The following is a 16,510-nucleotide window of genomic DNA, read 5'->3' as shown; positions in this document are numbered from 1 at the left end:
CCTTATGGCTTTCATTGCATCTCCTTTCTCATTGACCCACATAGCTTATGTAAGGCCACATTGGTCATTTTACAGCAGTGCCAACGCACCCATTGTAGAAAACTGAGAGCGTCCTGCCGTAATTTTCGCTTCTGGGTCAGGCTTCGGCTAAAGAAGAAGGCAGACTGCAGCTTTTGAGAGGTCGGGATCAGAGAGCTGCGAACTCAAGCGTTGCTTAGCGTTAAGTTGCACTTAGTTGTGAGCAGGTCTTTATTGCTGAAAGTGAACTCGCCTTGACCTTTTTTTATATACTCTTCTATAACATTTGTTGTTGCTGCTAGTAAAGTTTAGTTTCGTCTGTTGCTCCAAGGGCGTAATGCTTCGTCTCCCGTAATAACATGTTGCCTGCCAGTCAATGGACACCTCGAAAAGTCAAGGTGTAGAAGAGAACAGCTTCGAAGTTCGAAGCTGACTTCACTCCTCCTTCCCACAATTAGTTTTTTTTCTGTTCGTGTGTGCCACCCTCTTCAACTGTACTACCCACAGTCATCTGGCTATGTTGGCTTCTCCTCTCAGCACACGAGTATGGTTGAATGGGTGACATCGAAGACTAGAGAAAAAAATGCGCTCTTTTTTTATACTTTGCTACTTTTTTTCCAGAAATAACCAAGGTGTGTATAAAGAAAAAACTGGCAGACGATCACAATACTCAGTAATACTAAATTTGGGCGCAGTTCTTCTGGTATTTTAGTTTTGCCATATGCTGAGGTAATGAATTTGAGATATGTACACTTAAACACCACTTTTTAGTTTCCAATACTTAATGATCCCTCCGCTGACACTCCTTTCCCAGTTCTTGATTGCTACAAAGGAAGCCCGTGATATGAGGGGTGGCAGATGTTTTTCAGGTGCTGGAATAAAGCCTGGTTCTGAAAGGTGATGTGTATCCACGAGTTTCATGAGGTCGTCAAAGCAGTGGGAAAAGTGACTGCACCCCATTGGTGCCGTCTCGAGTGGCGCATGGGCACTCATATTTCACCATAACACATTACGCATCAGACAGCGCAAACTGAACACAACCCATCTTGCCTGCATTCACCACATTCCACCTTATACTTCCACCTTTCCTTCTTGCATCACTGTTCTCTCTCTAGCCCCAACCTCTCCGCCTTTCATTCTCGACCTTGTGTTGTGCCATTCCGCAGTTCTTGTTGTAAACTGCTGCTTTTATGGTAATCACCTTCTGACTCGCTATGGTGGCTCAGTGGTTAGGATGCTCGACTGAACCCACAAATCCGGGATCAAATCCAGCCAGCCGCTTTTCGATACAGGCAAAAAGCAAATCGCTCAGGTGCTGTGCAAGATCAGCGCATGCTCAAGAGCCCCAGGTGGTTGCAATTTCCAAAGTCCTCCCCTATGGCGTCCCTCATAGCATGAGTCACATTGGGACATTAAATCCTAGATTTATCTAACTAGTCACCCTTCTGCTTCTTCTCATAGCAGGCCATTCTGCCGTTCCGCACTACTCGGCACTCGTCACAGCCTTCCATTTCCATGGTAGCCGCCATTTGGATTCTTACTGTGTGGCAGTCAACTTTCGGTTTCCTATGCCTTCCTTCTCATCATACCTCCAAGCCACACTTTCTCCCTCTGCCCTAAATGCCTGCAGAATATTTCCAACACCTCAACTTGCCACCTGCTGGCCGTGGCAGATGGCGACTAGTGGTTCTTCGCCCTACCACAGTAAAATCTCAGTAATACAAATCCGGTTACTACGAATTTGCAAAATTCCCTGACCAGATTGCATTATGTACAATGTGCAAAATTTTGGATGGTCCGAATACTTTCCCACTCCATTACGGATGATACGAACGTGCGAACTGCGACTGCAACCTTGAGCACTACGCACTGCCTGCACATTGCCGACTCCGCAATCGCCAGTCGCGCTGTATGTGCGTATCACGGACAGTTTTCGATGACCCGTAGCCCGCAACTCGCCGACGTCACGATTTTGGGTTGGACTCACTTCGCGAAAACGCTTTCAGCAGCGCGTGGTCCGCAAACCGTAGACGTCAAAACCATCGCAGCTGGCGGCGGCGTACGCAGCGGGTGCGCACGGACCAGACATCGCTGGCTTCGCGATCGCTATCCGCAAGCAGTTTGTGGTGCCACGCGGCTGGCACGTCACCATCCCTTGTCGTGCTGTACGCGCCGCGAGAAGTCCACGGAGGCACGCGGCCCATGCGTCGCCAACGTCCTGATTGCCTGCCGCGCTGGGTGCACCGCGAGTGGCAAGCTGTGACCGCGTGACCGTAATAAACCTTCTCAGACGTAAGCAGAGATGCGCGACTGCCTTTTCTATGCTTCTGCATACTTATTTTCGTTCGTTTAGATGATACGAATGTTCGGATGATACGAACCCCGTGAGATTCGTATCACCAAGTTTCTACTGTAGCTAGGAGTCTCCCAGGATGCCCGCGCTGCCATTCGCCAAACTGTTCGAGACATCAATGCTCTGAATGTCCATGGAAGGTTACCCGAGGCCAAACAGTCCTGTGCCCCAGGCTGGCCTTTGCCACTTGCAATAGTGTGGACACGGGAAGCACCTTATTCAGAGCACCCTTTAAGCGTAGAACACGATAGCGTTAAACGGTCCCTCAGGATCTCAACACTGCCACTGAGCAGACTGTCTGCGCCCCAGGCAACCATGGTGGGTTGCGGGAGGCAAATCTTGTGCTCCACGTTGGCCAGTGACCACCTTATAGTTTCCTACAGGTTATGCTGACAGCGATGTCACTCAAGCCATGAACAGGCACTCAAGGGCAGCACTTTAAAGAAAGTGCATTCGTGCAAATACCAGGTGTGAGGCACTGTTTTAGCATTAATTTATGTTAATAACCTACATTAGCACAGAAAGTGTGCCACTGCAAGCAAAAAAATGGCATTACCAGCCAAGAGGTCTGCCCAAAGAAAAGTATTTAATTTCAGCCTCACTCTGTACACAAATTGCAGCACAGTTCATTGTTTTGCCTCATTCACAATGAAGAACCATCACAGAAGCAGCAGTCCATCCTCACACTGTGGGGGGGGGAAGGGGGATTAAGAATGAAAAAGTCAGTGCCTGGAGCAACACAATGAGGATAGGGGGCATTCATCTAAATGAGAGACATAACAATGATGATCATGGCAAACTTGACTGCCAGGTACAAAGAAATGAGACGACGAATGTGCATGTGGGTGTGTTAGCGCAACAATGACATGACCGGGAGGCGACAAAGGTGCTGCTGCTGCTGCTGCTGCTTCATTTGGTGACGACGTCTTCTGTCCGTGCCTTCATCCTGTTGATGAATGCCTGACCCTTGCTTTTACGGAAGTTCTCGTAAGGATCATGTAGGCTGATGCCGACACCCTTGTACAGATCTTGACGGTCCCGGACATCGCCTGGGTGGATTGGGTCCTGAATGCCTTGCTCAGCAGCACCAAGACCAGCACCTCCCCACCCTGGAAAGAATGGCAAAGTATATTTCACGAAAAAAAAAAAAAAAAGCGGGGTAGGGGAGGCAGAAGTGAAAGATTTTTTTTTTAAACCTAAGTAAAATCATTAGTTTGGCCTTAGAGACCTGAAAAAACGCTTGAATTAACTGGCAGTTCTAAAGTTCACGTTTTGAGGATGCTTACCATACAGTCCATGTGGCAAAGCATCATGGTGAAGCATGCAGTGAAGTGAAACTACACTTGTCTAGCGCGCAGTTTCAGCGTACTGGAAGAAGCACGTTGATGCACATGAGGGATACATGTGCAGGCGTTAGAACAGCATGACGTCATCCCCAAATAAATGTAAAAGAACGGTGATGCACGAAGCAGCGTCCGAAACGGAGCGACTTGCCGCTGATTGTGCCCAATGGCGACAGTAGCATGGCGTGAAGTTAGGGAAAGTGAAAACAAAACTACACGACTGAGCTACCATTAAAAAATGACGAACTTCTGATCGCCATCGTGCCTACCACAGTGCACACAATGCGCGATGGAGGAACCAGTGTTCCATGCTATTCAGATTCAGGGTCGATTTCAGCGACTGCCGGCTGCACAGATGGTAACTTGGAGCTATCGCACATCCAAATTAACCAGAGCGAGCCAGGGTGAATTAACGAGCATCCGGTGCCATGGACCTACATGGGTGTCAGACGAGACCGCGCTCCTAGTTCAAATTGTACGAATTTCCAGGGCTACGAAGAGACGAAAGGCAAAAGGAGGTTGAAAGGGTCTCATAAGCTAACCTTATTTGAATGGGGGCTCTACCTTGCCAGTGATGCCACAAGAAGAAAGCAATTAGGGGAATGCTTTGGGGCACTAAAATTTCCTATCTGCAGTGCACTGGAGCAGAGGAACGTCAATTTTGAAGCAGTCTGGATCACTAAAATTTCAAATCTGGAGCACTTTGGAGCAATAAAATAGAGCTGCATAAATACGGTAGAACCTCGCTGATACATTCCTGGCTCATACGATTTCCCGTTTCGTATGCGCAAAATCACGGGCAGTAAAAAATTTTCGATAGAGCTACACTACTTTTCTACTGGTTAAAACGGTCCCAGATAACACGATTTCCCGGTCACTACGTTTGAAGCTTCGACAAATTGTGGTTGTATAATACGTTTTAAGATCAACCGGACATGTGCTAACGAGCGCTCGCGACATGAAAAACTGAACAGCAGTGCTCACCTGCCATGGTTGCTTTCCTGTAGTGCCTAGGTACAAAGCAGTGAAAAGCAGCAGCAACAAAAAAAAGCCGACAACCTAACATATGAGACGCCATTCCCGTGGAGCGACTTCATGACGAGAAGCGCAGTTGCTTCTTTTTGGTGCTTTAGAGAGATAGGGATGAATCATTTGAGAACTACAGCTATTCGCTTGCATTCAAATAGTCTAAAGGACGCCGAAATGAAAAAAAAAAGAAGAATGGTGACTATAAGCCCTCAGTTTTCAACTCACTGCCTACTATATGCTCTAGTTTGTCAATATCCTCTTTCAGAGCTCTTTACGAGCTAACATGCTGTTTATTTCAAATTGCACCAAAAAATTTTATTTGTCATGCTTGAACGCAATATTTTTTAATGTGTTTGCATTGTGCCCTTTTTAAATTTTATAGCCCATCTCGTTTTCTTGATTGCTGGGTACAGCCCGACAAACCTTTTTGGTTTGGGCTGACCTGCCGTAATTATGTTTAGCGAATAAAGGTGTCATTATTAAAAATATACAGCACTTTTTTTTTATTGAACAAAGCAAGCTCAGCAAACTATGTGAAGGGAGGGCAGTGGTCCTTAGCCATGAATGTCAGATAAAAGTGCTCATAAATGTACCAAGTTACACTAACATTACTGGGTCAGAAGCAATCAGCACTTGTAACATTATAAAACGCTTTAAAATAAGACATGGAAATGCAACAAGCGATAGAAATATGACAACATAAAAGAGCAAACCAACACAAGTAAGTGATTTCTTGGCTCAAACTGAGAGGAGACTTTGAAGAGGTCGACTTAGACCGGGCATGTAACGTACAGAATAGGTAGATAAACAGTGGTCTGTTGCAGTGGCAAAGTAAACACAAATCGAGGGAAACATTGCCAAGGCTGGCCCATGTGGCAACACGCAAATAAGTCATGAGAAAAGGACTCCATTAACTACATAACAAAGCAAGTTGTTAGGCAAGTTGATGATGGTCTTCTGTAACTAAGTGTGACAGAATGAATGAGAGAGAAATGATGCTGTGTTGCATCCTTTCTTTCCTGCACCATCTGCTGCACTGTAGTTATGGAATTCAGCAACAATTACTTTGAGTACATACACCACAGGTACTGTTCCTTACCCATTTTACGCAGCAGCTGATGGCCCTTGTTAGACTCGTCTAATCTTGAGTCTCTCGGGTCACCTCCATATGATGAACCACTGGGGAGAAAGGCATGAGGTGCACCATAATTTTACAAACGCAGCAAGCTATTCACTCCTTAAGCAAAGTTCATCTAGCATCCAGCAACTTGCACAATGTGGCAGATATTGCACACAATGCAGAAAGCTGGTACATAATTCTCACTTCACTCCTCTCTCTCTCTTTCTCACACACACACGCACACAAACACACTCAAACACACACAAACTTTAGCCTATTTTACAATTTCATTAAACCCATTCCTTTCTTCGCCTCTCATGTTGCTCATTCAAGAATGGCAAAACATCAACGGCCAAACAGTGTAGTGTCAACAGAAAGTCGATGCTTTCATGCTTTCATACTTAAGTAAAAGTGTTACCTAAAGCTGCAATATTGCAATAGAACTGCAATAGAAGTGCAATTTTGCATGCAAACATTTCAGTTTTAAATGCCATATAGACGTGCAATACTCAACTTTAGCTAGGCAAACAAAAAAGGAACCAAATGTTTGGCTAGCCAAATAGTGAAGAAAAGGAACCCATAAAACATACACATAAATGCATCCAGTAAATAAAATGAAGCCAACAAGATGTCCTCATAAGGTTACAATGTCAATGATGTTAGGCTGAAGTTTGTCGTGTGCAGTAAAGAATGTGCCCGTACAAGCTTCCAACTCTTAACATCTAGTGATTGTGTTTCAAGCTACACAAGGGGGCAGTTTCTGACGACAGGCCAGAAACAAACAAGTACAGCACACTCACAAAAACGAAGGAGGTGTAGGGCTGCGCTCTGGAGAGCGTTTCTTGGAAGGGGATTGAGAACGTGACCGTGACCTCGACCGGGAATGCGACCTTGAGAGTGACCTTGACCGTCTGCTTCGCCTGGGTGGTGACCGGGACTCTGACCGGCTACGGCTTCTCTTCTTTCTCCTCGAAGACTCATCCTCATGCCTTGCACTTGGAGGGCTACAAAAGCAGTCACATAGAAGCATGTATTAAAAGGATAATGACATAGCTACATGTTCCATCGCCTTGCAGCTCCCCCCTTTCACAAGTATAGGCCAGCCTTCTTTCTTTGCCAAATCAAAAGGAAGCAGAAGCAGTGATGTGACTGTGCACGTGCAATGACTATTTGTTTCTTGTTTTCCTTTTCTAGCAGTGAAAGTACAGGCACCGTCAGCCGATAGCTGGCCGTGTAATTACAACAGTACCACAACTACAACAGCCTCTCGAAGCAACTACACACTTTCTTGGTTGTCGCAATAATTAATCTAGCTAAAATTCTTGTCCTTCCCTGCCTTGGCTGAAGCCCAGTTGACGTCATTAGTGCAAAGTTGAAACTCGTAGATAGGTTCCCGGTTCGTATGATTTCCCATTTCATATGTCCAAAATCGCGAGCAGTAAAACATCTCCCATAGAGTTACTCTATTTTTCTGTTGGTTAATATGTTTCCGGATAACACAATTTCCCGGTTAATATGTTCGACATTGCAACAAATTGTGGTCGTTTTAATACGCCGTCGTGCGATCAACCAGACATGTGCTAATGAGCCCTAGCGACGTGAAAAACTGATCAGCGATGCTCGCTAGCCACAGTTGCTTTCCCGCAGAGCATAAGTGCAAGGGGCGAAGCATCAAAGACAAAGAGCGAACATACGAGGCGCCTGTTGAGACGAAAACATGACTCGACGAGGAAAAATGCGATTTTTCGTTGTGATGCCTTAGGGGGCTTAAGGCATCCAACTTCCAACTACAGTCGAACCTCGATAAAACGAAGTCCTACGTGCAGCCGAAAATTTCGTTAAATCGCGAATTTCGTTACGTCGAGGTTGCTCTGTTTTAGCTGCCCAAATGAAGTAACAGGTTCGTGGAACACTGCACTAACAAGGGGAACTGAAAGTTATTTTGTATATCAGGAGCACATAACGAGTGATAACAAATGTACACTAGCGCATAATTTTTCTCCACATGTGCAAAGAGCAAGCGCAGTGCCTAGTGCGCAAAGCCACCACCAGATGTCGCCATTGTTATCATCACCATCATCATCCAACATTTGCAAACGAAGTCAAGAGAGAGTTAATACGAGTCTCTAGATTAGCTCATATAGGGGCTTTATCGAGGACGCTGTCATATTACAGTGAACTAGATTTAGTCCCAAGTCTCTATATCACCCCTGCCCGCGCGGCTACTTTGGGTGCGACAATCTTTGTTCAGGCTTCAGGTATCATGTACTTGCATAAGATCCCACCTCCCACTTTTGCCACTGAGAACTTGAGGAAAAAAAAAAATGGGAGACCAGCAGCAGCAATGGGGTGGGCGCCTTCTGCTACCACAAAAAACATTGGATCCTGTGATAGCAGCAAGCACCTTTTGAAGGAAACGATGCTAAGAGCCGGCGTCATGACTGCTGCTGACCCCATGCTTTCTTTGATGATTGATGGCTGGGATGAACGACTCGTAAAAAAAAAAAGAAAGAATCTCAACTTTTCCAGCGTATTGAAGCCTCTCCTCAAACTCGTAGATTTTTCTTGAAAAAAAAAAAAAGTAGGTTCATTACGCGAGCAAATATGGCATTTCCGGATAGCGCTTTTTCGTTCTGACTGGCCAGTTATGCCACGGTATGCCGCCTCCGAAAACTTCCTCACTGCAGGTTTTGTATGCACACACGACGGATTTTGTTTCGCTCGCAAATTCCAGACTGCCGCCAAAGTTGGAGCGCAAAAGGGCAGATGTAAAATGCGGTGTGGCAGGGCTGAAGTTTTAGTTATCCGATTGTCAAGGTGGCTACTGGTACGTATCAACCAAGTTTTACTGTAAAAACAAGGAATTCCATCTTTTCTTTTTTTTTTCCATATAGGTAGACCCTATTCCCTACTGGATTGGCTGGGTGGTAGGAGGCTCTTGCCTGGAAACCCTACAGCCCCCACAGGCCACCATTCTGTTGTGAGGTTCGAAAGTAAAAGCCTAAACTGAGGGGTGCTCACAAGCCCAAAGGACACTGCACAACGAGAGGTGGTGAGGGGGCAGCACAGCACATTCTTCAATAGGGGTGCTGAAAGCTGGCATACCTTGGCCAGTTGGTCATGACCAGATTTCTGAACAAGACTGTCTCACTTGTGTGGCCACTACGTGACCTCCACACTGTTGTGCACTACAGCTGTCTGCATAGGCACACTGTTCAATTCAAGTCACATGAAGGAGCCCTGATTTTCTTCAGACTGAATGTCGACTGGATGCCTCCTTGCCAATGCACTATTTGGGTCAAAGGTTTTGATCACAGTGAGCTCAAGAGGAGAGAACTAAAAAGATAAAATAAAAATTAAAAAGAAACAACCATTACGCCAAATGAGAATTAGGTATGCCAGCACTTTCGAGCCGCAAATACTCACTAGCAAACAGTGGCAGTCCACCATATTGTGTAAAACCATCCGAAATAGGCATGAAGCCCCATTATAAACAAGCCATACAAATATGCCTGCATGGCCGAGGCAGAAGTGCTGCTGCCGAAGTTGGTAAGCTCCAGTCAATTTGGCCATGAGGTGGTCTTGTGGCGTCATACAAAGCGCCAACTGATCAATGTCTGGCCATGTCACCTACTAATTGCCCCCTGCTAAGGACATGCTAGTGAAAAGGATGGGCAAACAAAACATGGACAAAATGCAGAAGTGGGGTCTTAGTAAGGACGGGGCCCAGTGTACCTCTTGCTCTCTCGGTACTTGCGACGGTTTGGGTCATCTCTGAGTGGCAGCCGCTCCTCGTTGTCCTTGGGCTTGGACCTGCGGTCCGACTGCTCGTCCCGGTCGCCACCCCTGCTTTCCCCGTCTCCACCCTCCTCATCGTCGGAGGCTTTTTTGCGCACGTGCTGGCTCTTGGCCTTGAAGAACTCGTACAGGCCCAGCTGCTCCCACCCCTCGCTGGAAAAGAGGGAGAGGATGGTGCGGGTGACCGTCAACAAAATGCACCACGCGCCTCTTGGGACCACAAGGGGCCTGCAGTTACCTGTTACGTGGCCGCTCGTGGGAAGGTGGGCTGTAGAACATCTCCACTGCTTGCATCAGGGCTTCGCTGGGTGGGGCTGGTGGTGGCAGGCGCAGGTCCTTGGGGTCTAGCGGCCTGTAGTCACTGTCCTCCAGCTGTATTCAAGCGTGCAAAAATAAAAAAGAAAGAATGAAGAGGGACAATTTAGCAATACATACACTGAACACACAGACACACTGTCAATCTACCAGAAGTGTACTTAAAAAAGTAATTTGAGCATGCAAGTGTTACAGCTTTAAGCCTGTTTGGTGGTGCTACACTGTGGCGACGCCATAGAGCCGTAAAGCAAAAGTGAACAAAAGGTAACATGAGCGCTTTCAAAGCAAGTGCGCTGCACAGTAAAGCAAGGTGCATCGGCATCTGTTTCTTCAAGACCACATGTTGACGGTGACCAGTGCACTCCTCGGCATTACATCCTCTGGAGGAGTCTTCAAACCCGAACGCTTCTCACCCCTGAACGCCTATCCTACTATCGACCCGTTTCCCCTGAGTGCACTCTCTGTGGAGAGTTGCACGCCACCTTGGACCACATTCTTTTCGGCTGCCCTGCCGATCCTCCCCTGCAGGGGCAGCCCGCCATCGGATCATGGGAGGAATGGGAGGCCCTCCTTACGTCGCAGGACCTGGACATACAACGTCGCTGTGTGGACCGGGGTGCCAGTGCCATGGCCCTACGTGACCTGGACACATGCACGTAATGTGAGGGCCGTGCGGTTGCCCTGGGCCCTTGAAGGGTACAAACTCGCTCGTTTAATAAAGTTTTTTCCTCCTCCTCCTCGATCATCACACTCGCAACGGCTAGGTATGTCCATATGTATGCTGCATAGAAACAATCAAAGAAATAGCCTTTCAGAGAGAATATAATTGCAAATACAGCATTTATTTCCAATGCATGAAGTAAATTGAAGACTGACATAGGCTTATGTTATGTCACCATACTTGAAATGTGCATTTGGATTGGTTTCATTTCTTTTTGCTTTCTCAATTCGCTCAAAGGTGCCCAGCTGGCCAGCCATGCATCCCTTTCTTATCTTGCGCCATCTGATACATTGCTGTTATGAACGCCACAAGCAAGGTGCATGCGGTATTCTGATCTGACCACGTGACATCCCTGCACCAAAGCAGGTTTGATGGTTTGCCGTCTTTAGCATATCGACAAGGAACCTTCACTCCACCGCAATAACACTCGTAGCCGCAAGGCGGCTTCTTCGCAGTGTTGTGAGAAGGTGTGCAGAGGCTATCCTGAAGAGGTTCACTTTCTTTTGGCTGAGGCTGATAAAACTTTATTCACAATAAGGGGGAGGAATAGGGGAAGTCAGCTAGCGTGTTGCAGGCTGTGGAGACTTTTGGCAACGCTGGCCCATTCGACGGCCTTGAACAGAATGCAAGGGTCATTGCTGGACCTTAGCTTGTCTCAAGCTTCTTTAGAGGGATCAGGCAAGAGTTCTGAGGGAGGCTTATGTGCTTTGTATGCCCAGATCATATGCTCGATGTTGTCTTTCTCCCCAAAAAACCAGCAAATGGGATTCATATCCTTATTTATGAATTTTGATAACTTTCTTTTGGAGAAGCATACGACATATTTCGTCTTTTGTTAGTGCCATGCGGGCACCTCCGCTGAGTGTCGTTTGGCCTTTAGGCGGGGTATCCGTGGTTTGCGGTCGTTACAAAAGTTTGCGTCAGCCAAGCACGCTCAAAATTGAGTGGAGTTTTTTTGTACATTGCATCCTATGGGAACCCAGCCAAATGGTCTCACAACCTTCATCTTATCCGAGAACTCATCTTAACCGAGTTCATCTTAATGGGCGTTCGCTGCACTTTGATACAAATCGATGTGGCTGTAGAACTGTCACAACTACGGGAGAGTTCAGCCTCATCCAGCCAACCAACTTGTCAATCAGAATTGAGTGGAAACAGGTAGCAGCCTATATATGCAGAAGCTCCGTCAGTTTGTTAATTCTACACATGCAGAAGTCCCAATACGACATAAGTAGAAGTCTCAATTAGTGAGCGTGATATGAAAACTCAATGACATCGAATATTTGATCAAATATAACGGTAGTTGGCATTTGACTGAATCCAAATGTTTGCTAGTATATTCAAAACAATAAAATAATTGTCTCAAAGAAAAAAGAAAGGTGACATAAATGTTTGCTCCATGTCATTTTGGTTTGACATTTTGCAACCAGCCATCAAAGCCAAGAAAACTGAGCAACTTCCATGCCTTCCACAAGCGTGTGGCTCACATGTCTAAGCAGTAAACCAAACTACCGCAAATACCACAATATTGCCTACTGCTTGTTTAGGAATGCAACCACCAGCACGAGTGAGCCGCACAGTTAGAATTTTCGCTAGTGGAACCATTTGCATATGAACTTTCTTTTTCCGACACATGGAGCTCTATGAATCACAGAGGAAATGGGGACCAGCACAAGATACAAAAAAACCGAGGACTTGGCCAAACCTACTAACGTGCCACATAGGTCAGCTCTGGGTGTAAGTCAACTTTCTCAATTTCGGGTGGCCATTTGTGCAAAAGGTTTACACAGCTTGAGTGGATGTGACAATGCTTAAACTCATGCTTTGTTTTTATGCAATCGCCTTGTGTGCCAAAGGTATTCAACTATGCGCTTCTAAACTATGCGAAGAAAATCAATATCCACTTCAAGCCAAAAGCCCACTGCCTGCACATGCCTGGTTGTATGTGTGGGACTCTACATGTGTACAATTTTTGTTACACTTTTAACAATGCTTTGTTTTACTTCTACATGCACAACTTAACTTCAGATGGGACTGGAGAAGATGAAGAGAGCAGTACTACGCACCTTGACGAGGGGCACGATCAGTCCAGCGGGCAGCTCGTAGTAGGGCATGGTGGGCACCAGGCACTCGAGGGCCTCGGGCGGGATCTCCGGCGGGAAGCCTTGCGAGTTCATGGGTACAAAGCCAGGAGGAGGTTGGCGCACATCAGGCAGGCCAGGCCCTGCATTCGAGCTTCAGTGCCTTTGCCATTCCCCACGCACAACTCCAACCCTTACTGAGGAAGAACCAGGGCTCCGGCCAGCGAAATCCTTGCCATCTGAGGAGAGCTTCTGGTGCGCTTGAGGGCAGCGAGAGCATTGTTTGTTCCTCTAGAGCCTTCCCTCACAAGAATTTCTTTAGACAGCCTGATGAGTTTACGACAGCATAAACCGACAGTCCATAAACTGTCTATGTCAATGCATGGTCTATGTACACACTCTGTCAACAGCTTCTAGATCGAAGGGGTTTCATTCTGCATTACACTGTGTAGTTCCCAATGTATTCTCAGTGGTCCATCTTGTGAAAGTAAAACAATTTTTGGTCCTGCTCCCTACAACAGAGAAGACATCGACAAATTCTACGACAAATTCTAAAGGAGTCCTACTAATAGGCTCAGAAGCAGACCCCCTGGGCTCTAAACTTGTGACAAAGGCTGCATATAGACACTTGCTGTAGAGTTTACTGCAATCATCCTCTGCAGTTTAAAGACTGCCTGTAGGCTTTTCCATGACTCTGAGAACATAATTCCCTTTATGCTGTTCATATAGTGTGAGGGGGCTTAAACCTCGCCCTTTACAATTTTACCTGTTGCAGCGGCTCAGAGCTCAGCTATTGAATGAAGGACACGAAATAAAATCCTTGCCACGGCAGCTGCTTTTCGATGAAGGCTAAAAGCAAGGCGCCCACATACTGTGTGACGTCAGAGCACGTTAATGAACTCCATGTGGTTGAAATTGCCGGAGTCCTCCCCTACGGCGCCTCTCATTGCCTGAATCACTTTGAAAGATTAAACCGATAAACCGGCCAACCTTTACAGTTCTACAAGCATAGCCCAATGTCTAATATGGTGGTGCCTTTTAGCCCCCATCTGCAAAGGTCTAAAGACAGTCGACAAACAGCATGGGCTGTCTACTGAAATTTTTGTGAGGCCAAGTTCCTGGGTGATCACTTTCAGAGATGGCTTTACTTTTCAGCTACCATGCACTCACAAGGCTAATAGGGGACTTTCAGTGCGCATGAGGGTAACACTGACCTGACGTTGTTAAGCCATTGAGTGCAGTGACATGGGTAAAAAGTGAGTCATTTTTCAAACCTTTCCAGTAAGTAATAAGGCTTTCCTGTGAACCACGAGCACACACAGCAGCCGCAGTGGCACAGAAATAACCCAGAGCAGCGTCTCGTGGTTAAAGCACTCAGCTACTGAGCCAAATTACCCGGGTTCAAGCTTGACTATGGCGCTCATGTTTCAAGCGAAATGCAAAAGGCACTCATTTTGCTGTATGATGCCAGCGCATGTTAAAGATATCCCAGGTGATCAAAATTACCTGCAGCCCTTTATTGTGGCACCTCAGGCACATTTAATGTGTTCACTCACAAGCGAGACAGCTACAGCGCCTTTCATTTCCTCAATAGCCAAATTAAATGGTACCTTACTTGTCACTGCTGTAGCCAAATTCCAACCAAGTTGCAATAAAGACCAGCTGGTGATGCGTATAAAATATTCCATATAAGCATGTGTTCGTGACAGCAACCAAATGCATTCAACTATAATATCTGTAGGCCTGTGCGAATATTCACTCAAAAAGTCGCGTATTTGATATTAGCTTTGATCTGAATGTTAATGATGCATTCAAAATCTCAAAGTATTTGTCTCAAACGAGTAGCATTTAGCGAACGCTCACTGACCATGCTTTCAGTTCATGTACTTCCCCTGGGGTGGCACCACGGTACGCAAGAACAATGTGCGAGCTACCCCTGCTCTACGGACACTTTCTAGTCCATGTGCCTGCATGCCCATGCCTCTGCCGTGCATAGCGAGTCTGAGCATGTGTGCGCAACAGTCATGAGCAGGTGCTAGCGCAGTGCCCCAATCTGTACCTGCTAGGTGTCTGCGTTATGCAGGGCAGGTGGCGTGCATCAGTCGGAGAGCATACAGCAAATGGAGGTCCCACAGACCACAAATATGTTGGCATCTTATGTAGGTCAACCCTCCCCATTTCCAATCGCCGTTATTGCAAAAGATCGACAAAACTTCAATAAGTGATGAAGCTTCAATACACACTTGCCTTTTTTCACGTAGTGGCCTTGAGTGTTTGAAAAATACGAGGCTTTGAAAACACTTCTTGCGTGCAAGAAGTATACGAAATATTCGCTTCAAATCTATCTGAACAAAAAAACTATTTGCTTCGAATTTGGTTCGGACCATGCTATGCCTTTAGGAAGGCCTACATATTCTGTTCATATTAAACAGGTCAGAGAGAAGTTTGAACAATGCTCCTCGCATAAGGCAAATTGCGCAGTGTAGTGCCCCAATAGAGAATGTGGGCTTAGAGAGATACTGCAATGAAGGACTTTGGATTAATTTGGATCGCCTATGGCCCTATATTTAATCGGCACTAGCATCGTAAAGCATATGGGTCACTTCTACATTTCATTTCTTTTTAAATGTGGCCACTGCGACGAGGATCGAACCTGCAACCTTGGGATCGGCAGATAAATGCAGCTTGACACTGCATGCAACATGTGCGCATGTGCATATGACAGTGAGCATGGCGGTAGGATACACCATGTTCAACGTGCAGCAACAAAGGCTGCAATAGGCACTGGGCAAAAGTAAAAGCATCCCTGAAAGTGACTGTTCTAGAGCATAGCTATTGACCAATACTGCCAGCCAAAGTAAGTACGGCTCTGTGTGCCTTTTCTGTTAAGCGATGTTGACCCAAAAAGCATTTATACTCCCCTCTGGTTTGAAAGACAAAATTTCCCTGCACTGTTTTTTTTTCCCTCCTATCAATTCAATTTCACCATTATTGCACATTTTCTAATGCATCTTTGCTCATTGACGTGTGACCGTAATATCCATTACAGTTCCAACTTTAAGAAGGGACAGGGGTCTTGGAACATTTTATTTGCTTTTAGACTTAAATGCAATGGAAATGTACAGTCTTAATTAGTTTCTTATGCTGACTTCAGATGTGTATTCACTTTTCTGATGTGTCAATTAGTTTCCAAAACATTCAACATTTTCAATCTTTGTTTACAGAAACAATAGAGAGGAAGCTACTAACCAGAAAACTATTATTAATGTGTGATTAGATAGTATACAGTATAGGGAATACAATGCAGGAACTACTTTTTTGATTACGGAAATATTAGTCATTTTAGAATTTATTGAATTTTGATGCAAGGAAAAGTGATTTATGAGCCACTTACATTAGAGCGCCCAAAAATATTACCAAGAAAGATATGAAAAACTTGTTCCCAACACTGTATTAGTTTAATCACTCAGGAGCATGCTGAAATAAAAAGTATTCCTTTATATCCTTCTTGTAAACTAGCAAATTGGCAAAACTGTGTTTTGAGAAGACTTACTTAAAAAAAACAAACTTGTTTGCACCCGATAAAGTTTGACCAATTATAGTTGGTATGCAAAAGATGAGCTGCAGATTTTCAAAATGTCATTTTCAAGAGTTGCTTTTTTTTTTTTTCGTAATTTTCTACCCCTCAAGAGCCCTGTCCCCCCTTACCTTCAATTCTGCACCAAACAGCTA

The 16,510-nt window shown here is 45.7% G+C and overlaps 1 protein-coding gene across 3 annotated transcripts in view; it reads right to left on the bottom strand.

Annotated features, from left to right (window-relative positions):
* Positions 1-2,916: 2,916 nt before the first annotated feature.
* The window catches only part of scaf6 (SR-related CTD associated factor 6), a 44,159-nt gene continuing 30,565 nt past the window's right edge, over positions 2,917-16,510 (bottom strand). For 2 of the 3 annotated variants that reach the window (XM_084577222.1, XM_084577223.1), the window contains exons 16-21: positions 12,764-12,921; positions 9,900-10,033; positions 9,599-9,814; positions 6,664-6,867; positions 5,843-5,922; positions 2,917-3,480 (exon numbers count right to left, since the gene is read on the bottom strand). In XM_084577222.1, the coding sequence (XP_084433348.1) occupies positions 3,281-3,480; positions 5,843-5,922; positions 6,664-6,867; positions 9,599-9,814; positions 9,900-10,033; positions 12,764-12,921 (992 nt within the window). In that variant the 3' untranslated portion in view covers positions 2,917-3,280. The remainder of the gene's footprint in view (positions 3,481-5,842; positions 5,923-6,663; positions 6,868-9,598; positions 9,815-9,899; positions 10,034-12,763; positions 12,922-16,510) is intronic. The other variant, XM_084577224.1, reaches the window with a different exon arrangement.

Source organism: Amblyomma maculatum, chromosome 8, assembly GCF_055883805.1.
Source record: "Amblyomma maculatum isolate TAMU_Amacu chromosome 8, ASM5588380v1, whole genome shotgun sequence".
Classification (NCBI taxonomy): domain Eukaryota; kingdom Metazoa; phylum Arthropoda; class Arachnida; order Ixodida; family Ixodidae; genus Amblyomma; species Amblyomma maculatum.
This window is presented reverse-complemented; position numbering and strand designations above follow the sequence as displayed.